The sequence below is a fragment of the Rousettus aegyptiacus genome, unplaced genomic scaffold (genome assembly GCF_014176215.1).
Source record: "Rousettus aegyptiacus isolate mRouAeg1 unplaced genomic scaffold, mRouAeg1.p scaffold_m13_p_3, whole genome shotgun sequence".
Classification (NCBI taxonomy): Eukaryota; Metazoa; Chordata; class Mammalia; order Chiroptera; family Pteropodidae; genus Rousettus; species Rousettus aegyptiacus.
Genome location: NW_023416306.1, coordinates 134,241,133 through 134,265,154, shown reverse-complemented (window position 1 = coordinate 134,265,154; position 24,022 = coordinate 134,241,133). Strand labels below are relative to the sequence as shown.

Here is a 24,022-nt window from a genome sequence, read left to right as displayed (position 1 = left end):
AATTCACGGGTCACTCAGGTCTTAGAATAGCCATCAGTGTCAGAGATTTGAAAGTCTGAATCAAAGTACAAAAACATGAAACTATTTCTCGGAGTAACATGAGTCTCTAGGCACAAAATGGAGGTTCTAGCTTAGGTAGGAGATATTATAGCCTACTTGCTCCCATCCAGCTACATTAGGGATGAAGCAGCTGGGCAGAAGCCATCAGTACCACTGGAAATAGACTAAAAATGGGAGAAATAATTTTTAATTAAAACACCTTCTAGAAAGAAACTGCTATGCAAGTAGAAGGAAGTTATGGACTGAATTGCGTGTCCCCCCAAATTCATGTGTTGAAGCCCTTCCCCGCCCCTCCCTCCAATGTGACTATATTAGAAATAGGGCCTTTAAGGTGGTGATTAAGGTTAAATGAGATCATAAGGTAGAACCCTGTTCTGGTAGAACTGGTGTCCTTTTAAAAGGGGTTTCAGAGACACCAGAGCGTGCTCTCTCTCTCTTTCTCTCTCCAATGTTAGGACAATGAGAAGGCTGCCTTCTGCAAGCCAGGAAGAGAGTCCTCACTAGGAACTGAATTGGTCAGTATCTTCTCCTTGGACTTCCCAGTCTTCAGAATAGTGAGGAATAAATTTCTGTTGTTTAAGCTGTCCGGAGCCATTTTCACCCCCCTCTTTCAGGTACTGATTGACTTTAGCCGGCTGGCTCCGGCATTAAGCCACCCGGTCTGTGATGTTTATTATGGCAGCCGGAGCAGACTAAGACAGAGGATAGTCATGTTAAGCAGCTTTGGGTAGGGTCAGGGAGCTGAGGGCATGCTTCAGGAATAAGAGATGGACTCCCAAATTCCTCGTTAAGTCTAGTGAGCTACAAGGTTTTTGCTTTACCAAGATGGGTGTGCAAGTTTGGGGACAGAGCTCAACTTTCCATGACAAAGTGCCACCCCCTGTGGAGCTGCCTTTCTACTCTTCCCCAAGCAGTGTTTCAACTTCCTCTAAATACACGTCAAACTAATGTTTAAAGAATGTCTGTTTGAAGAGGCCCCGAACTGTTAGCTGCCTGAGGACCCAGCGGCCTATATTGGTCCAGCCTTGGACAACTGTTACCCTTCATACCTCAATGTCATAGCCGATGCCATGGGCTTTACATAGCTGGAGAAAAACATAGTGGAAAACCAGCGAGAGATTGTTATGTCTCAGCTGGGTGGTCATCACTGCATAGCGATCAGTTGCCTGCGACTGAAAAAGACCACAATTGAATGTAAGACTCTTTACAAAATATTTAAATACACTTTTGACTTTAGAATAGTTGTAGATTAACAGAAAAGCTGCCAAGATAATACAATGAGTTCCTGTACACCCCATATCCGGTTCCCTTATTAACATCTTACATTTATGTGGTACATTTGTCACAAATAAGGAACCAAATTGCTACATTACTATTAACTTAAGTCTATACTATGTTCCAGTTTCATTAGTTTTCCCTTAAACCCACCCCCTGCCCCTTTTTTGTTCCAGGGTCCCATCTAGGATACTGCATTATATTTAGTTGTTGCGTGTCCTTAGGTTCTTCTGGGCTGTGACAGTTTTTTAGACTTTCCTTGTTTTTGACAATCTTGATAGTTTTAGGGAGTACTGACCAGTATTTTGTAAAATGTCCCTCAATTTGAGTTTGTCTAATTTAGTTTTCCTCATGATTAGACTGGAATAATATGTTTTTGAGAGAAGGACAACATAGGCAAACTGCCATTTTAATTCCCTTGTATCAAGGGTACAGGTTTCAACATGACTGATGAGGCCAATCTTGATCTCCTGGTTAAGGCACTTTTTTGCTAGGTTTCTCTCCCTTTCTGTACTGTACTCTTTGGAAGCAAGTCACTAAGCATAGTCTAACTCCTTCAGAAGACCAATGTTAGAATTTTTATTCCAACTGCTTTCATTGTTTGGGAAACAGCTATTCTTTATCTTGCTTGTCTATCGGTGAGATATTGGATCCTGGTAGTTTTGCAGCATGTCTTTTGTGAGAGGTGATATTTGCCTTTGCCAATCAGCTAAGTTTGTCCTTGGATAACTTGGAACTTTGGAAAATGGCATATAGGGCCATGGACAACCTCGGGGCATAGAAAATGATGGTGCCTGGCCCCGATTTTGAACTTTGGGGAACCTCAGGTGCTAGGCAACCAGGTCACTGCCCTCATGTAGTGACTTGGATTAGGAGAAGGAAAAGGAAGTGGTGTTGGTCCCCACTGACTGCAAGGATCATAAGATCTGACACTATCTATTGTGACACCCCAGGCTCTTTCTCCATTTCTTAGATCACATAGGGAAACTGAGGCTCAGTGCCCAGTGGAGAATGAACATCTTATCTCTGCATTTCCTGTTTACTTTTTGTGATGTATTTTCCCCACCTATATTGTCTCTTCCTCCAACATTTACATAAAGTACTGTCTCTGATGGTCACATTATCAGTACTATTAATTAAGTCTATATTCTTCCTGTGTGTAAGTAGCATCCACATCTATAAAACTATTAGGCTAATACATCTTGAATTGAGCACATCCATTAGTATTGTCCCATTTGTAGCCACTGGGAATTTTATTTTTACAAAAGAAAACCCGTTTGAGCCTCATCTGCCTCACAACTATATTTTATTATCACCTGACCTATCACGAGTTGTTCACAACGCTGATCGTCTCCCTTACACAACTGGGGGCTTTCTGAGGGCAGACTGTTTAGATTTCTGAATCCACAGGCTGCGTGTGATATACATTAAAGGTGTCTGGTGTTTCTTGAGTGAAAGAAAGAATGGATACATAAACTAGAGTAAATGGATAGCACTTCTCTCTGACTTAAGAGACTCTTCAAAGAATATAATTCAGAGAACTTTCAGTTAATAGGTGCTTTGGGGCAGAGGCAGATAATTTACAAAGCACAGAAGACAGTTGTACTATCCTTAGAGAATGACAGTTCAGGGCAATCACTCCAGGCCTTGACCCCAGAAGACATCCTTTGAAGGACTGTGGCTCTGGTGGGCTTTGCAGGAATCCTTAGTGGGGTAATAAGAACCAGCTAAGAGAAGTTCTGGCTCAGCTTTTTAGTCAGTCTGGAAGAGCGTGGTCACCAGGTTGGTTTGCCCTGTCATGCCAGGCTGTGCCAGCTCCTGCCTTCACAATGAAGGCCCAGAAGCCTGAGCTTTTGTGTACGGAAGTGAACTGTAAATACTCTGGAATTCCATTGTGATTACTGAGCATGTAATTGCATGGTAATTACCATGAATTCACAAGATAATTCCAAGGTTATTTTGTCTTCTAAACTTGTCTTATGCTGCCATAGTATATAAACTAGCAAAGCCCCAATCAGGCCCAGTCAGTGAGGGAGAGAGAGGTAGGCAGGCATCTGGTAGCGGGATCTAGCTCAATGCTTCGTATCTTGGCTCCAAGACATGCAGAAGAGCTCACTGTCCATTACTACTGGACAACATGTATGGAGACCTGAGGTTTCTTTCTCTCAATAGACAGATTGCAATTTCTCCTCCTCCTGGACCTCAGCTTGTGATTCATAAAGAATCTGAGAGAAAAGCCAGGATATTTGAAATATATTTCTAAGCTGTCTCTTTTCCATTTCCATCACCATCTTAGTCCAGACCTTTATCACCTGGAGAGCTGCTCCTCTTTCCTACCTGAGAGGTGAAGATACCAGCAGAATTTTGTAGGAGAGAGTTTATATGGAGTCAGACAGACGGAGAAGCAAAACCTGACTAGGCCGCTTGGTATATGTGTGATCTTGAATATGCCATTTAACTTCTCTGACTTCTCACAGTTAAATAAGCACCTAGCACAGTGCCTGGTACCTGATTAATGGTTGCTACTATTTTTGTTGCTGTTTCTTTGAAAAGAAGAAACAGGGCCTGGAGCATTTTGGACCTACGCTAAATGTAATTTCCCAGGCTGTTCCTTCCCCCACCGGTTCCTGGACTTTGAGCATCACCGCCAGATTAATCACTTCCTGAACCCAGGTTGGTCAGTGCTCAGAACTCTTCAGCATCTCCTCCATGTCTTCAAGATGGAATCCACACAGCTGGCTCGCTCAGTTGCACTTCTCCTCCTCGCCCTTCCCAGATTCTCTGCCTCCACCCAGCTGACTCATTGCCATCTCCTAACAGACCACAGGCTCTCTTGGGTCTCTGTCCCTCCTGCAGGGGGAGGTCTTCCTCTCTTTGCCGCTCAGTGACTGGGCCAAGTTCTGTGTTGTTAATAATGTGTACCCTGTGCTCACCAGCCCACAGTCATTTTTCCTGAGAATGCCAGAAGTAGGTTGCGGGGCTGTTGTCTAAATGGCACTTAAATGAGGCCTTGTGGTTTTCTCCTTGTGCATGTGCTATCCTATGATTCCTTTCAACTCCTTGAGGACAAGGACTTTGTCAGATATCTTTGTATCCCTGATGCTGGCGAAATCCCTGGCATATGTTATCTGCTTAATAATTGTGTAATTATAACACTAATAAGATGAACATACCAACACACCTACTTTTTTAGACTTAACCAACCCCGTGGTTTCTCCAGGAAAAAGCTGTCAATAATCTATGGTTGTTTCTGATCCAGCCCAATAGCACCGGCAAAAACGTGGTCATGAGGATTAGATTAGAACGTAAAGACCTTGGAACAGTGTCTGGCACAGAGTAAGCATGCAAAAAAATGTTAGTTCTTATTATGAGTTGTTAATTAAAATAATTTCACAAATAGGAAAAATTATTTAAAATTAAAAATCAACCAACCAACCAACCAACCAACCAATAAGCCGTTTCATCAGAAAGAGACTTGAATCAGAAGACCTGGGCTTTGCTTAGCTTTATGACCTTGGGCAGCTCGTTTAACTTTGCATAGCCTCAGTTTCCTAATCTGTAAAATGGGTAGATAACCTGTGTTCTTAATTTCTTGAGGTTATCATGGGGATCAAATATTTAAAGTATAAAATGTCATACAAATAGAAAACATTGTTTTTAAAAGGTTGACTTGTATAATCTACTCTCTTCTGATGCTTCAAAGTCTATTTATGTTTGCCAAGGACATCACAACCTATATAGATTTTATAGCATCAGAAGACTCCTCCATGACCACCTGGCCTGTTCAGTGTTCTCTGAGTCCTGGCCTAGCTCGGAGCAGATTAGAAGCCAGTGGATAAAATGGCAATATGCCTGGAAACAACTTCATCACACAGGGAGATGAAGCCCCCTTTGGAACAAGAGCTTTCTCTGTGACCTCAACTAGAGACTTCTTAGAGATGAGTTTAAGGTCTATTCTGGGGCTGGATCATTGACTCTCGGCCAATGCAAGGCAAGTTGAATAGTACAATGGTCAGACACAGGCTTTAAAGTGTGACAGACTTGGGCTTAAATCCTGGCTTCCACACTTGTTTGCTGAATGACTTTCCAGAAGTATTTTTTTTCAGATTTCTTAACCTGTATTCTTATCTTAAAACAAGCGTAATAATAGCACCTGCTTACTATATTGGGTTGTATAAAGATTCATGTAAAGCGCTTAGTGAAAGTACCTGGTGTGGAGTCAACGCTTGATACATTTTGGATGTTGTTATCATGTTATTATATGCATTATAGTTATCCCCTGGTCTATCCGTGCCCTTTAATAAACTTAGAGCTCTTTGCTATTTATCCATATATCCTCTGGGCTTAATAGAGTGTCTGGCAGAAAGTAGGTATTAAGTAGAAACATGCTGAATTTGATTCTTGGTAAAAAGTATTAATTGATAGCTAAGATGATGGCTCATGAGGATTTGGGATGTGACCTGTCACAACAATATTGCTCCTATCTAAAATATTCTGCAAGAAAAAGACCTTTGAATGGAAGTTTATAGTATGGAGGGATGGGCCCTTCCTGTGTTTCTTTACTGTACATCCCGCTCCCCCGCCAGCACCCCCTGGACATAAGGCTTCTTGGGACAGGCTTGGCACAGAGCCCCATTCTATGGACCCCATAAAATCGAATCCCTCGAGAGACCTTCAGGGGCTCATTTCACTCTCTTATTTTACAAATGAGGAAACCGGGGCAGAGAGAGGATCGGAATTCATGACCCCTGACTTCTAGACCAGTGCTCTTCACTCCAAATTCCCACTGGCCACATTCGGAAGGTGTGGGAATTTCAGAGGTTAGCCTTTTCTAGTAAAAAAAGGAGGAAAAAAATAGGAGAGAAAAATATTATCAGTAGAAGTCTAGTTTTATTAAACTACCTTTCTAAATCACAATCTAACAAGAATGCTTCAAGCCAAATAAAGGAAGCTCAAAATACTCCTTTTCACTGGAGAATATAATTTTGCTTCAGCCACGATTTAAATTGATTTAGTTCTGAGCACCAGCACTTGAAGTGTGGAGTATATTCTATTTTCGCCATGATACTTGTTTTGACAGTGATGCATTTCAGTTGACATAGTTGAAATCCTTATGTAATAAATCTCTGCCTGAAAATTAATCATGTTTATAATATTCTGAGAATTAATAACACCCATTGCTCAAATCATTAACTTAAAAAAGGAGCTTCCAAAATCTGTTCTCGGCAGTAAGGGACTACAAATAAATGAATGTTTGATAAAATAATCCAAGTAGCAGTTTAACAAGCGTAAACTTGAATGTGGTTGCAATAATACAGAACTATTGTTTAAGGGTTGGCAGAGGCTGATGAGGTTCTTATTTCAGTTACGAAGCAGGCATCCACATGCATAATGAACTGCTCTCTGAATTATTAATGTGTTGCTTATTTAGCCTCATCTGTCTAGAAGATAATGTATCCTAACTCTAATGAGTGATTGGTTTTGTACATAATTACAGTAGCAGCAGTAGCGGGGGAAATGTGTGCCTTCAAAGAAGGAGTTCTAAAAATAAAGTCATCACATAAACTTCGTTGTTGTTGCATTCTATCAAAATCAAACCCGAAGCATTTGAGAATTCATAATAAATTACAGGAGACAGAATCATTATTAACATCATAATTTAACACAAAAGGTTTTACTTAATCATTCATTACAGATCATGTGCTGTTAAAAATGCTTATAAATGACTTGAGTTGTTTTAAGATGTTTGCAAAGATGGTCCCTTTTGACCACTCACCAACTGTGGTATGGAGGGGCCACAAAGAGACAGGAGGAGGAGTAAGAATGGATAAAAAAGGGTAATGATTTATGTCCATTCTGACTGGATGTTATTTAAAGTTCAAAAGTTGTTAGGTGACTCTTTTTCACTTCTAAAGCATGCATGCCTGGACCTCATCCAGTCTTACTTTTGCCTTCGAGTGGTTGTTTGTGGAGGACACTGGATCGGAAGCCCTCATATTTGGTCTAAATGGGTCTAAATGACAGTTCCTTGCCACCTGTTTCTGCACGGGACAACAGCTCTTCTTAGAGTCCAGAAAAGCGTTTGCTTTTCCCCTATGTAGCATATTATTTAAAGGAATAGGCCCAAACGAAGCATTTTATAGGTGTTAGTTCTGGATGCGCCCTCATTACCATTGTGATTTTATCTGTGCGGTTCCTTTTTCTTCAGTCTTCAAAGGGGGCTGTCAGCTGACTGATCGTAAACCTGAGGACATCATAGTCCTTTCACACTTGTTCAGGAAGCTTCCCTTTGGTTGTAAATTGTATTGTGCTTGCAAGTGTGTGTGCTTCTTTTCAAAATCGCCTGTCACATGTGTACACGTGCACAGGAGCACGTGCATTCACACACGCACAGTGGCGCCAGGGTGAGAACATCCATTTATCTTTCTACAACCAAAAGCACTTTCAATTTATCCCTACATCAGAAAACTGCACAGCTTTTCTTCGGTGATTGTAGAGACATTTGAATTATTGAAGATCAGAATGCTTCCCTCTTGAGTGCAGGCAATTCCTAAAAGTGTTTAAGACTCTTGATCACAGGAGGATTTCCATATGTTGCCTATAGCTAGGATTGAAACCTATAGGCAAGATGGGGGAAATGGGAGAGTGCTTCTAATTCTAAGTACAACTTCTGCTTACAGCCTTCTGAAGCAATGTACTTAAATGCAGCAAACTGTCTTTGGAAGTTGTGTTGAATACTAACTCAGCTTCCAGCTTCCTTTCAGAGATGGCATGGAATTAGGTTTGCTAAGCCCAAAGGGCTCAAGTTTTACTGCTGTTCTTCCCTCTAACATTGAACTCAGGGTCCTGTAGGTCCCTTTGGTGAGGATGGAGACCATAGGTGGGGTCAGACTTGGGAGACTCTCAGCAAGGTCCTGGGACTTAATTAAAAAGGGTCTGTTTCTTTTCCCCAGTCCAGCTCTGTATCTCTTCTTAATAAGCAAAAAGATCAGATTTCTGTGATCAAAGGTACCTTACAGGACAGGTGGATTAAAAAGGAGGAAAATTACTACTGCCTGAGTCCCTCCCCTAGACATCATGCACCCTTTCCAGGCTACCCATCCCACTGTACTCTGAGTTCCTGCCAAGGAAGGTGACTGGGGACTCTGGGCAGAGTCAAACGAGGGTTCTTTAAATCCAGAGACATTTCCTGACCCAAAGAGGCTCAGCAGAGAGGCAGGAGATACTGCTAGGGAACCAGTGTGGAGTCTTATTAACCACTGGAATTTCTCTTTTATCTGGTTGATATATTTGGATCTCAAGTAGAGCTTCATTTGCAAAAAACAAACACACACACACACACACAAAACAAAACAAAACAAAACAAAACAAAGGGTATGAAGCCCACTGTTGCAAAAGGCAGAAGAAACCCTGTGGCAGCTGTCAGAGCAGCTGTGGCCGGAGAGCTCCATCCACTCTCACATCCCACCTACACTGGGGGCCATCTGGTCCTCTTGACCTTTGTTCTCCTTCAACATGATTGACCTAGCCCACTGTCCCCATGGAGATTTACCCTTTGTGATCCAGGGTTCTGAGATTGGTAAACCTCAGCCAGCCTCAGGATAGCTGGCCTCAGCCACCCGAGCAGTGGGCTAGAAATGAGATGGGAGATTGGGGCCACGGGAAGAGGCAGGTCATGAGCGTCTCCATTTGCCCAGCTGGGAAGTCAGAGTTTTCCTGAAGATGACAGGAGTCATTTTAAAATCATAAGTAGGAAGGAGAGCAACATATGCTTAGATTTACTTTTCACCTTGACCATGTTGACTGTGTGTGTGTTTAGGCTGAAGGAGAGACAGGAGGCAGGGAATCTTAGTGAGGAGCTATTACAGTACTAGTGTGAGATGATGAAAGTTGAAACTAAGGTAGTATCTTCAAGGAGGGGGTGGAGAGGGTCAAAGTTATGGGATTTTAGCAGCTCGCACCAACATGAGCTGGCTGCCAAAGCGGTGTGGGGATAGGGGGTAGCTCAGCCTCTAGCCTGACCTACCAAGTGGAAGGATAGAGAAGGGAGATGATGAATTTGGTTTTGTATAGTTTGACGCTGAGAAGTTCCATAGAATATTGGGTATAGGAGTCTGAACCTAAAAAAAAAAAAAAAAAAAAGGTAGGGGCTAGAAAAATATGGGTTTTGTCAGAAGTGGCTGGTAACTGAACTAGTGGGTGTAGATGTGCTTGCCCAGGGAAGTGAGTTGAGAAGAGAACTGAGGGGGAACACCAAAGAGATCTACCCTGGAAAACCCCGTGCTATCTTATTGTGCCAACTAGGGCTTCCTCCTTCTGGAATGCCCTCTTCCCTTTTCCCTGACCAATGCATTCATATTCCAGAGAACCATTTCGAAGTGGTTAAGGGACTTTCCTGAGCTGCTTTCCTCTCTGTACTCAAAGAGCCTGGCACATCGCCAGAACCCAGAAGGTGGTGGCCGAGTGCTGCCACTGTGGAGAACCAGGAAGCCTCTGCTGCTTACCGGCACTGACAGGGCATCGAGGCGGCCTGCTTTCTTCTCTTTGTTGGGAACGAGGCGGGGCACTTTGAGTGTGCTACAACTGCAATCCAGATGGCCGTTGGTCAGGTATAAGGTGAGCTGAGTCAGAGCCAGCTGGTCACTGTACGCGATGTCGAGGCCTGTTGCCCACACCTGATTAAAACAGAAGCCGCAGAAGTGCAGGTGAGATTGACGACCAGGAGAGAAAGCCCCAACCACGCCGACCAGCTCAAACCACACCAGACCCAACTGAACCAGGAAACATGTGACTTCACGGAGTAGATGTTTTTGCTTCTGTTTCTACTTTGTTCAGCTGAGGAACGGAGCCTCCAGTCTGTTTGTAAGCAGAGGATTCAAGGTTTTTGTGGGGCGTTATACAGGTGAAAACACCTAGCCAAGACAGTCTAATGGTGGTGCCCAATTCCGAAAGGCTCCTGTGGGCTTCAATTTTTCTGCCTGTGGTTTGAAATTTGTTAAGATGGTCAGTGCAATGTTTTCTACTGAGAAATAAAAGTGGACAAAAGTTTCAGAGGATGGAGAACTAAAGGGGAGAAAACAGGGAGAAGAGTGAGTAGTATGAGGAAAGGGCAGTTTGCTCTGATTTCGCAAAAAGCAGTGCTGGACTCAGGGAATTTCAATATACTACGTAAGGGAAATTTATGGTTGGCATGTAAGTCTTAGCTCTACATGTAAGTCTCTGGCATGAGAATGCAGGAAAGTCACTTCCCCACCCAACAATGTCACAGTATCCTCAACTGAAAAACAGCGATAACACCTACCCAAACCGAATCACAGGGTTATTAGAAGAATACTATGATGCGAGAAAAATCAAAATGCTTTGAAATAGACGTATGCAAACTATAAGTTCCTATAAGCTACTAGATAACTGAGTGATGTCCATTAATTCCTTCAACGGATATTTACCGAGCATCTACTATGTGCTAAACCAGTGATAGCAAAAGTGGGTCACGTGCTACTTCTCCCCTCTCCTGTGGCACACTATCCTCATTTGCCCTTGTTACATCCCACCCCACACTGAATCTAGAAGCACCCTAGGATCCTCCTCAGTTTAATGCTCAAAGCTAGTCACCGGAGTGTCCAAGGTATATACGCACAGGTGCTGCCATCCACAAGGGGAAGACAGAGACATATGTATCCAAGTAATTACAAAACAGTGCAATACGTGATATAATAAAGGGATGGAACAAACTACTACTGAAGCAGAAAGGAAGGACAGACTGAGTTTGCCTAGGGAAGTAAGTGCTGCTTCATGGAGAAGGTAACATTTGAGCTTCGACAAGCAACGCAGACATGACTGACTCCCATGTTCAAGTCCCTACAATGTACCAGGTGCTTCTCAAACATCCCAGATCTGTATAATAACCTGAAAAATAAGAATCCATGTCATAGATGGAGATACAGAGGTTCATAGAGGTACCCAAGTCCACACAGCTAGAAAGTGGTGGTGCTGGAGATGGTACTGATCTTGGCCCAGCCAGTCCTTGCCCTGTACCAGTTTCCCAGTCAAATTAAAAGCTAAAGTTGCAGAGGATCAAAACATGTTCTTGTTTAATATATAATCCTCGCCATGGAAATGTCTTGTGGAGAAAATATGAAATATTGTATTTCTGGAGTATGCTGTAATTAGCAGTAATGCATTTTCACTGTAGGAAGTTGGAAACACATTTTCACGAAGACGTGATTAAGCATTTTTTTCCTCTTAGAAGGCTTGCGTGTGCCCCACACACCAACTCGGTATGTTAAAATACATAATACATCTGCCCTAGAGTGGACTCCTCTCAAACAAATCTAGCAGTGAGTGACTTGAGTAAGCATTGAATGTAAATGGCATCATTATAAGGATATTAAGAGGTCAAGCTGTCAAGGCCCCTTGCTAAACTGAAGCTAATTTCAGGAGTCATATTCTCACAGTAATACCCTTTTATAATAGCAAATAAATCACATTTGCAACAATTGTTAAAAACTAACTGCCAAGTATCTGTTGCAGATGTAAATATCCTATTTGTCAACTTAAATATTTCCTGCTGCATGGCATAAAATGCAAATCAGATGGGGACAGCTACTTTCCTGTAAGACAAGAGTGTGAACTTGCTGTTCTCACGTGCCCGACGTTTGTTTTAGAGTTTCTAGTTGGGTGTTTTGGTGTTTTGATCAAAGGGAAATGTATATAACAAACATGTTTAATATTTATGTTAACAATCTTAGTGTTTTAGTGATAAGGATTTTCATGGCCAAGCAGCACTGTGTAGGGGAAAGAGTGAGAACCAAGGAGTCTGAAGGCCTGAATCTGGCCCTCACAGATAGCGTTGACTTGAACAACCTATCTAAGCTCCCTCCATCTCTGTATCCTTAAGTGTAAAAGGAGCAAATGATAATACCTACCATAGGAGATTTTGAAAACAAGATAAAATAAATGCACATAAAATTGCCTCACACATGATGAAGTTTGATACGAATGTTATTTATGATTATTGAACATTTTCTTTAGGATCTAAGGGAGACACATTTTCAGTTGCCTGTGTAGCTATGAGATTGCCCCATATAATAACTTTTCCCTATTTACAAGCATGGTGTTCAACTCCATGATGACTCAGTCCAGTAGCGGGTTAGGTTTGTGCAAAGTTGGTATTACTCTCTCTTCATTTTGACAACTGATGATACTGAGATCAAAAAGAGGCTTCAGGGTTTTACTTAAGGCCCTAGCGCACATGCCAGAACTCTGGTCTCCTAGAGCCAAAGTACTTTTGGTTCCCCAGGCAGCTCTAACCCCTTGGTTCACAAAATAAATAGAACAAATTTCTTTAAGTCTTTTCCTCAACAGCAGGCTTGCCTGAATGGCTCAGATAATTGTTCTGTTCTCCATCTGGTTTTTCCATTGAAGACATCGCCCGAGGCATGCTTGTTTTATGTACAGGGGTTCCTGTCTCCCCCTCTAGACTCTCAGCTCTTTAAGGGAAGCTGCCTAGTCTTTGTCTTCCCACAGCACCCAGGTTCTGGCGCAGGGCTTGGCTCGCAACACTTCTCTGATGCTTCACTGTGAACTCCTCCATGACCTTTTGGGAACAGGTTCTAGATGGGCCTCCTGAAGCCGGTTTCAGATTCAAAAGCAGCAAATATTCTTTGAGCATCTCCTCTGTACCAGAACATATGCTTTCGCACATATCTCGTTTAATTTTATTCTTGATTTTTGGACTTCAATGTTAACTTCAGAACCTAATCTCTCTCTGCACTGGACTCGCCCATCACAATTTAGATGAGTGATGATGGTGGCCAGTACAAAGCCACTATGAGTGGGGATGGGGAGAAGTAGATGGATTTTTAAATGTTTAGGAGGTGGCTTTGATATGACTTGCAGGACTTGTAATGACTAGCTTGACAGGTTAATTGATTAGATGTGAGCCTAAGGAGAAAATATCACTGAAAGTTAGAGCTGGAAAGACTCTTAATAATCATCTGATACAATCAGTTTACTTTATAAATGGAGCAACTCTGGAATGAGAGTGAAGTGGTTTGCCCTAGGTTACGAAGCCAGGTATCAGAGGTGTGGGATGAGAAACCAAGGTGTTTCAGCTCCCAATCATAAGTCATTTGTTGATAGTTGTTTGAATGATTGATGATATTCAAAAATCATTTTGTTAAAAATGACTAGAATACTAGAGAGCTTTACATCAAGGCCTTAAGAAGCACGAGCAACATAAAAATATTCATCTCAGCATTACTTATATGTAATATTGAAAAACTGCAGCTGTCCAACATTTGGGCATTGGCTAAGAAGATTATGACACATCCAAGTGATAGGACAGTCTATGATATTATCACTAAAGGTAACGATTATGAATAACTTTTGATGATGTAGGAAGATATACAAAACAGCAAGAGAAGGATATAAAGTCATATGGGCGATATAACTTCAACTTTGCAAAAATAATATTATGCATAGAAAAGACTAGATGAGCATGCAACAAAATGTTATCCATTGTTAAGATTAGCAGAATTCCGGTAAGTACAATTTTATAGACTTTCATGTATATTCTAGATCTGCACTATCTAATATGGCTGCTGTTAGCCACTTGTGGTTATTGAGCCCTTGAAATGTGGCCGGTTTACATTGAGATGTACTATGAATGTGAAATACACACCAAATTTTGAAGACTGAGGTGATAAAAAGAATGCAAAATGTCTCAATATTATTTTATATCGATTACATGTTGAATGATAATATTTTGGTTCTGTCGGATTAAATAACACACATCGTTTACATTATGTTCATCTGTTTTTCAGTTACATTTTTAAACGAAACTACTAGAAAATTTAAAATGACACATGTGGTTTATATTCTATTTCTATTGGCGGGGTTGCAAAAAAGTCCATTACAGCCTCAGGGGTGGAGCCCATAGGAATGGGGCGGGGAGTACTGCAGAGGCCCCAGCCCTCCACTACCCTAACCAGCACTGCGCTGCCTGCAGCACTCATGCAGCTGCCACTCATGCAGCTGCCTCGGAGGACCTGCGGGCAGGATGGGCAGGACACAGGGCAGAAGGCAAAAGCAAGAAACTCCGACCACCTCGTTACTTTTGAACTAGAGTGTGAGAACCAGAAGATAGAGTCAGGCAGAGGCAAGCTTGCCCAGAATTGTTCTGTTCCCAGGCTCTGGGCCTTGTTTGGGCTGCAAGCTTTGGAATGAAAAGCTAATAGCATACTTCTGTGCAGGGAGGTGTGGGAAAGAGGCCTAATATAGAGCCCTTTTTTCCTTAGGTGTTCCAGGCAGGTGGAGGCTGCCTACTCTCCCCTGCTGCTTATGCCTCTTTCCTATGACAGGCCAGATGGATGGATGGCAGAGCATGCAGATGTGGACAGATGTGCTCAAAATAAAGTTATGTAGCTAAGAGTTTGGTCTTGCCAACGTTCTCTTATGGGCATCAGGGACTGATGAGACTAGTTTATAAATCAATAACATTCATTGAAGACTCATAGAATTTCAGAGCTTTAAGAATCCATAGATGTTTTGCAGACCCATCTCTAGGCTTTCTCTCCTCCTCATGCTCCTCCTCCCTTTTTGATAAGAAGATGCCGAGACTCCAGAAGAATTAGTGACTTGCTAAAGCCTCGAGCTGCTGGTACCAGGGTCTGAGACAAATATTTGTGATCCTTGGCAAGTCACCTCTTTGAACCGCAGTTTCCTCAACTGGGGTCGATGAGGCTAACTGGCAATTGTGAAGATGTCTCACTCGTGGAGACGTTTTTAAGATACAGATACTCAAACAAAGGCAACTAAGAGACGCCGCACTGAGAACTCGTCCATCACAGTGACAGCATCAGGGTGTAGAGTGTGCTGCACAGCCCACCCTCCTCAGCAGCCCATGTTAGCTGAGGGAAGTGTGCACCACTTCCCTGCCCATGTTCATGTCTTTATTCACAGTTCCAGTCAGACAGGAAATCTAGCATTGGACCACTTGATTCTTTCTAGAGCAAGATCAGGTCCTCAGGCAGACACATGGGTCTCCACCATTATGGTCGGGCCACCTGCCCAGCTCTAGAGTTATAAGACCCACTGGGGGAGTTCGCCTTGCTCTTCACTGTCTCCACGATCTTAACTTCCTTCTCTGGGCCTCTGCTTCCTCGTCTGTTAAAACAGACCTATCCGTGATGATCTTTATATCTTAGGACTGTTATGAGGGTCAGTGACTACATGAGATACTGTGTCAGACTAGTATTGTAGGGTCTGGCAGACACAAACCTGTTTGGATCCTGACTTCTCTGTGTGACTGTCAGGAGCAGAGTCTGAGGCGGATGTAAGAACTCCCTTGATTGGCTCTTGACTTTGGTCTTCTTGCCTGCTTCTCAAAGGCTGGGAGCACATTTGCCTCTTCTCAGATACTATTTAAAAACAGGTTCCAGAATCCTGGCTATCATACAGGGAACATACTTTCTTAGGTTGCTACTAAGTGATAGATAGCTCTTCTTATTTTAATCATTGAATCACCAGATAGCATCGAGCTCTCCATTGTGAACAACACACCCGATACTTTATTTCAAAGAAAGTGGTACAGTGCACTGTAAGACTTTTCAGTTAATAAAATATTAATGTGATTATGATATTTGTTAAGAATTGTTTGTATTATGTAAAAAAATCAATAGGCAGAGAGGATTGCAGCCTCTTGGCATGTTGCCACCTAGTGGTGGCTGCTGGGATGGCCCAGTCTCTCGGAGAGACAAAAGACAACTGCTGTTGGCAGGGTATCCGGCAGTGCCCTGGCCCTGGTCAACAGTGGAGACTCTTAGTGTGCATCTTGTAGGCCTTTCCCTCTGTCTCTATTAATCCTATTTATCTTCTGAGCATGATTTAAATCACAGCTCCACGAGGCTGTCTCTGAGCAACTTGAGGAACCATTCTCTTGCATCACTCACACTGGACATTGCCTTATATTGAGCCTTTGGAGTTGTGGGGCCAGAGGCAGCAAAAATTCTGAGCCTTGCCACTTAGCACTCAGGGCCTGGTAGTCAGTCCACTATGCCTGGAGCACCACGATTTTCAAAGGTCTTCAAAACGATGTTTAGAGTCTGAAAAAAAAGTTACTGACTTCCAAATAAGAAAACTGCAAAATAACAATAAACGATTTAAAAAGATTAACCAAATTGACACGTGAGTTAAATGCAACACAGATCTTACGCAGTTATGTTTATTCCATGAAAGTGTACATAATGCATTTGATGTGATGTAGAGTGATGGAATCTCTAAACTAAGAAAACTCATGGCTCAGAGAGGTCTTAAACAGCTCTGTCCTGCAGACTTGAAATGGCCTTCATCATTCCCACCTCCTTATTCTATAGATGAGGACTCTGGGAGGTGAACTGACTCACTCAGGTCCCTCAATAAAGGAAGAGCTGGAATCAAAGCCCAAGTTTCCTGTCTCCTGGTCCAGCACTTTCCATGACACCAAATAACCAGCATTAATAGCCTAATTTTTTTGTAGTTCTAGGAGATTCTCTTTTACTTTGGAAATTCTTTCAGGATGCGCAGGAACTGTATTTAAAAATAATCTGGGTTTCTAAATTATTTCACTTTTGTAAAAAAAAAAAAGTCACAAATCATTTAATATATCATTGCCTTACCTGTTTCCTGTCCCAAGTTTTTTTCTACTACCTCTATAAATTTATGATCCTCCCTCTCTTACTTTCAAGACTGATGGCCATTATATGTATTCTTAATGTATAGACTTACTCACTTCTTTTTTCTTTTTAAGTATTTCCTTACTTTTTTATTATGAATTTTGGAAAGACCATTTTCTTATTTTGATATTAAACACTAAACTATAATAAACATAAAAACCCAATTTTTATAACCTATTACAGGTTTTTAGGACTAGCAATTGTATATGCTTCTTCAACGGCAATTCAATATAATAATCCCATGCTATAGACGATTGTTCTTTAATTTTCATGCTATAAATGTCAGGGTTGGTGAATGATTTGCTTCATTGAAAAATATTCCTTTAAAATTACTACAAATAATCTCTAAAAGGCTTTTATGTGAATCTTCAAAGCAGAAAGCTCTTGTTTCATAATTTCTGTTGGGGAGGATTGCTGTGCCCAGTCCTTGTGGATGTGGAAGACTGTTGTGCCAATGAAGATGAGGATGAGCACTCAGCACTGGTCCCATCAGTGCAATGAATTTGGCCAAATCCAGAAGAGCAGCATGGCTGATCAGTGGGCTCATGGCACAGAAAAGCTTTTTCTTGGGCATGTCTGTTTCTTCTTCCCTCCCGTTGCTCACTCCAGGGTCCCCCCCAGCACTTCAGCCTGGCTTCTGTGGCTCGAGGAATCCCTCCGCCCAAACCCTATGCTCTATCTACAGGCACACTTCCCCATCGCCATCAAGTCAATCCCGTAATTCAATAAATCCTGATTAATTTGGTGATGGTAGAGAGTTGTTTACCATAATGGAATCTTTTGGAGTTGATTATCTGAGAAATGAATCTGGATCCCACAACTGTACCTTTGTTGTCCGTAGACTCTGGTGTTTGAAAGATTCAGCACTCTATGGAGCCAATCAGTGTGCTATCTTTTTTGATGGCAGCAATATTTACAAAGCTGCTAATTTGACCAAATGGAAGACAGAGTTTAGGAGGGAGACTTGGGGAAGGTAAGAGGAAGGGAAATTAGTGTATGTTAAGGATCTATTATGTACAAGGCACTCTGGTAAGTATTTTCTCATGTCATCCTTACAACCTTGTGAGGTAGATATTAATCTATCCCCATTTTACAGAAGTGGAGGTGGAAACATGCCCAAGTTCCACAGCTAAGTGGCAAGGCTGGGATTAAGATCCAAGTGTGCCTGACTCTGAAGTCTAGGCTTTTTCTCCTGTGCTTGACCTTGGATATTACTCTCCACCTGCTAAGTGAAACAGATGCTTGGTAGAATATGAGCAAGCATTGTGATGCTGGCCGTCACATCCAGAAGCTCCACCAATTACTAGATGGTTCTGAAGCCAGAGAAAGGCTTGTGATTTATGGTGGGACTTTGTGCAACTCATTTAACACCTTTCTTCCTCACCTCCCCATTATTTGTTTGTAAAGCGCTTTAAGGACCTATAATAAAAGAGCTATATAAAGACAAAGAAATATTATCCTTCAGTGTAGTCAAAAAGCCAAGTTTCCTACCTGTGATAGTGGAAGTCCTGTGGCACTTTCCAGAAATGTACGTACTGATGGAGCTATAGGGCCCAGGGAAAATTCCAATAGAGTAGCTGCTGACTGAAAATCACCCTGTAGTTTCACCGGAAAGTGTGTTTCTCAGTCCGGGCTTACTGCTGTTATGTTAGGTCTCTGTCCCTCTGAACTTCACCCCAGAGGCTGCCTTCAACTAACTAACCCCCTCTAATACCATTTGTTCCGAGGTTCAGTTTCTAGCAAATGAAAGAAACAGCATTAAGGAAGGTATTTCCTTCCTCCCTTCCTCCCTCCTTCTCTCCCTCTCTTCTTAAAATTCAATGCACTGTTTTTTTTAATATATAGCTTACTCTCAGGAGAATGCATTAGAAGGCTTTTAAGTCATGGCAGATAAGTGTAAATTCTTAGTTCTAGCTCTACTTGTATTTGATAAATATTTTGTAAGTCTCTTCAAGGTAACTTGTAGAAAATCGTGAAATTATTTCCTTCATAACAAGTGAATAAAAAATTCAAAGTACACACATTGATATTTTCCCCCTCAAATCTGAGGTAGCATGTTCTTTGATATACGATGTCTTAATATGAATAGAAGTTTTATAGTTGCTTCTTTGAAAAGTGTTTTCTTATATTGAGAATCTTTAGAGAGGTCTTCTCATCCTGTACTCTCCTGTTTATGGAGGGTAGGGCAGTTCGTTGCTGCTACATGGGGTTCAAAAATTCAAAACCTATTTTTCCAGTTCAGGGAAGGGCTTCAGGAGAACCCAGTCGTCCTTGGTGGTGACTGCGACTCTTCTCTGTAATTCCTTCCTATTTCCCACCTATGTTCTCCCTATGGGAGATGCATTTTGTTATTTTATTTGGGCTTGTATTATGTACTGGTTTCTGTCTTAGCTTGATCAAGTTTCAATGGGTGGGTTCAATATCACTTACATATTGATATCATTTCCACAAATGTTTCAAAAGGAAATTTTTAAAAATGTGAAAATAGACATAAATAAGCAGATACTCTAGAGTGGGCTAGCAATGTGGCATGTTAGGGGATAACCGACTCCCTCAGAAAGGGAAGCCATTTCATTTATTTATTTATAAAGGCCTGGAACAATAGGCAAACACAGTGGATCTTATGGTTAAGAAAGCAAAATATATGTTTAAAGGAAAATACATATTGTTAAAGCAGTTCTATTTATGCAAAAGATTCATGTAACTTTATAAAGGTTTTCAGGGATTTTAAAGGATTTTAAGTGCTGTGTTAGACTATACTAGTAACAGATGTTCAATGGCATGTTTAAGTTTTTGTTTTACTGAATAAGCAATGGATTACTTGATATTTTCTTTTTAAAAAATCATACCAAAACCACTACATTTTAAGTATAGCTCAAATTCATTACTTCTAAAAAAACATGTGATTTAAAATAACATAAGGGCTCCTAAAAATAAATATCACTATAGTGGAGCTAGAAGATTATGTTTGCTAAGTATTCCCTTCAGAATTCTAGTCTTTTGTGTTACTTCTTGTGCTTTTTCTATGAAGACAGATGGTGTCAGTAATTGTCTATATATTTAATTAAGTTAAAAAGCTACATAGTAAGGTTTTAGCAAAAAGTAGGAAATTTCACGCTATGAGCAAAGAAAGCAAAAGGAAACAGAGACTGATAGCATAAGACACTATTCCTCACCAAATACACATTTTGATATCCATATGTGTTGGAATGTGAGCCTGTATTTCATCAGTCTAATGATAAGAACAAAGGCATTTACTCTGAAAGATAAAGACCATATTGAAATCTAGATGGCAGTTCTCTTACATTTTTGACTAGCTAGATGGGAATTTGTTCACATCACTTCTAATCTTGGCCTAATAGTTAGTGGTTATTCTAAATTCGTCTGGCGCTCTCTCTCTCTCTCTCTCTCTCTCTCTCTCTCTTTTATTTTTTTGGCTGGGATTTCTCATCTAGCAGGCTAACTATTGTGAAATTATTATGGGGGAAAAAGCAGTAGCTACTTGTAGAAAGTGGTTTGGAAAACTAACTTAACCATTCTTGTGCTGTCTGATTTCAATGTTCCCATCCCGTGAATCCACCTTCTGGCTTAATGGCAATATGGCACTCCCAGCTGTAGTGCTGTGTATGGGCTTGCTCATTTAAACTCTTAAAGCTTAAAAATGGCTACCACAATGCTGATTTTATTCCATTTTGCTTAGTCATTAACATTTAATGATTACCTTATGTGCTGAGCACAAGGATGGAATATATTTAAAAAAATAGGAGATGTGCTTTCTGGCTTTAAGCGGTTCAACTCAATTCAACAAGCATATTGAGGATATACAAGAAAGACATGCATTTCTTTGGTGATGGTAGTTGAGGAAGGGGGAGAGGCTTACAAAGGAAGTCACCATCAATTCAATGCAGTACCACGAGTATGTGCTATGGGAGAAGGAGCACAGGTTTGGCAGCCAGCTTGGTTTGAACCCTGTCATGGTTTGAACACTGGACTTGTCACTTAATAGCCATGTGACCTTAAACACATCGCTCTAGCCCTAGTTTCCTCATTCGTAAATTAGGTAGGGATAATAATACCACTTCTCAGGGTGTAAGGATTAGGAATACTGTATGTAAAATAGATAACGGAGTGCCTGGTACTTGACAAAAATTCAGTAAATCATTAGTGTTATCATTAATAATTACTCTGCCATCAATACTACCCCTCAGCTCTGAAAGGCTAGAGAATGAAGTGGCAGTTGGAGTGGGATTAAGGTGGGTTTCCATGAGCAGTTGGATTGTGAAACATGTTTTGAAAGAAGGGAAGCTGTGTACTGACAGAAAAGAAAAGAGAGGCGAATTGTAGGAATGAAAGCGGCATGTGGGAGGTGGAATAAGAATGCATTTATTGAACACGGGAGCCACCAAGCAGGTCAGCTTGCTTGTCCTGGAGGGTACTTTGGACATGATCGGTGAGAAAAGCAGTTAGTGTCACGTGGTAGGAGGGGATAGTTGAGAGCTGTTTTAAGAAATAGGTAAGGCCTCGCACAAATTACCCTGTCCTTTGTCACCCCAACGTTATGGTACAGGTAAAATTAAGTTAAAATGAATGTTAAGGACAACTTTGCAAGGCAAAATTTATCACACAAAACCTCTTGACCACAGGTGACAGCTGCAAGTAGGAAAGGGCCACTCAGCATTTTTTTGTGTGTGATGATGGGGGACCAGCTGTAAACACATATATGTGGAGAAACTTCTGGTCGTTCTTAGCATTAGCAGGGAGCCTTTTCTTTTTCCCTAGCTGCTGCCCTCCTAAGTCTGGTAGGAGTGTAGCACCTCTTGAAAAGCACAGGATGCAGTGTGAGTGCCTAAATTCACTCACCTGGCAATGTTTCTGGTGATTAAAGTTCATTAGAGACATCAAAGTCCAGAGAGAAGTGTCAAGGTTTCATTCAAATGAAAGCAAGGATCGACATGATGAGAGTGGGTATCTGAAGTCCTGGGTGGGATGGCATGTTATAAACAGAGGACTGGGTCTATTATATACGTAGGCCGGCCAAAGTTCTACCTGAGAGCTGATGTTTAGGCTTGACCTATCATCTTTCTGAAGGTCAATGTTTATAACATAAGGGGGTTAACCAAACATTTAAGGACAGATACACATGGTAATATTGTTCATAACAACATTGGCCACTAGTTTACCTGCATTATCAGTGTTAAGAAACAAAATTGTAATTGTCACTGTAAAATTTATTGTCATCATTACCTTTGTGTTTATTGTAGAAATCATCACCACCACCATCATCATTCCTATTACTTGTATATTACAGGTCTCTTTCATGACACAAAGATGTAGACCTTTTAAAGGAACAGGTCTTTTACTTTAATACTTCAAAATCCTTTGATATCTATTTTTCCCTTTACTAGGTGTTAACTTGTGATTAACAATGTGCCTATTATAGCATTTAAAAACACTGAATAATAGCCACTTCTGTTTATGCCAAAGTCCTATTAAATTTTAATTTAGATATACACTGTTAACTTTCATATATATCAATAAAATACCTTCCCTAAAGAGAAAAAGTAAATCTCATTGAGCTCCCTTGGTGAATGCCTAGTATATCTTGGAAACAGGGATAGGGAGATCTTGCAAATGAGAGTACAAGAGGGGGACTCAGAGAGAAGTATTCATTTATTCATTTAATAAATATTTATTGTGAATCTTTTATATGCTAGACATGGTGCTAGGTGCTGGGTATAAAGTAATGAATAAGAAGGAATTATGATATTTCTATAGACCTTGGTTTTACCACTCTCTGAAATAAATATATTCATTTTTGATGCTTATATATCACTTTATGATGATGAAAATGCTCACTGACTTTTAAAAATAATGCTAATTCAATTCAGATTCCACTCACAGTTTGAGAACCTGCTGAGGGCTCGAGTGACAGCTTTACATGTGATTATGCCTTTTGATTTAATAAGAACAGCACCTTATATCTGCTCAGCCTCTCAGAACATCCTGTGAGAAGGAGGGGAGAAATCCACCATTTGTCAATGAAAAAACTAGGCTCAGAGAGGTCCAGTGAGTTGTCAAAAGTATCACAACTAGTAAGTGGAAAGACTGGGTCCAGAATCTATTACTCATCATGATGAAAATATTTTCAGCTATTTCCTTTTTTCTATTCTAGGCTGATATATTTGTATATCGAAACTCATAGAAACAGTTTTCGGAATTATAGGATATTCTCTGATATATATTAGGGTTTCCATTTTTGTTTTTCCTCACAATTTGTACTTTATAACAAGTCTCACTTCCTTTTGTATGCAGTAGTTTTTCATCTAAACTCTTCTTAAAGATAATATTTCCTTTCCTTTTTCTAAATAAAAGTAATAACTATTAATGCTCGTAACAGAGATTTGTTTCAAAAGTCTACAACTATTAGGGAATTTCAACAGAAAGCATCTTTGCCAATCTATTTGTTTAGTGACTTTTACATAAAGAAAAGGAACTGGAGAATGATATATAAATGCATATTTACATGAGGTAAATTGGATATAATGTTTGTATATCTCCGATAATCATTTTACCCATATGTATTTTGTGCTTTTCTACCACTACCCTTCACAGCATCTTTACCTCTTTCTTACCCTCCTTCGAATCCTAATTATCTTTCAACTCAAATCCCACCTACTCTGCAAAGACCTTTCTTGACTGCTCCAAACAGAAGGCAGTTAAACTGATATTACCTTTGTGATATCTCTTTGTATTGTTCTATGCAGTTGTCACTTAGGCTTTTTCTTGTAATTCACTTTTCAAGTCTGTCTCCCCAGATAGATTGTGATCTCCCTAAAGGCAGGCACCTCTACATCTTTTGCATCTTTGCAGCCTCTCTAGCACCTACCACAATGGCATGTACATAATAGATGCTCAATAAATACTTGTTTTTTTCTTTTAGAAATTTCTGGAAGTGAATGAGTAAGCTCAACAGA

At 40.8% G+C, this 24,022-nt stretch overlaps 1 protein-coding gene across 2 annotated transcripts in view; it reads right to left on the bottom strand.

The window, feature by feature from the left end:
• Nucleotides 1-24,022, bottom strand: part of LOC107508934 (IQ domain-containing protein H) — a 142,934-nt gene that overhangs the window by 15,295 nt on the left and 103,617 nt on the right. Inside the window, exons 12-13 of one of the 2 annotated variants that reach the window (XM_016140991.2) lie at nucleotides 9,840-10,010; nucleotides 1,110-1,232 (exon numbers count right to left, since the gene is read on the bottom strand). In XM_016140991.2, coding sequence (XP_015996477.2) covers nucleotides 1,110-1,232; nucleotides 9,840-10,010 — 294 coding nt within the window. Of the gene's footprint in view, nucleotides 1-1,109; nucleotides 1,233-9,558; nucleotides 10,011-24,022 lie in introns of those variants that run through there. The other variant, XM_036217873.1, reaches the window with a different exon arrangement.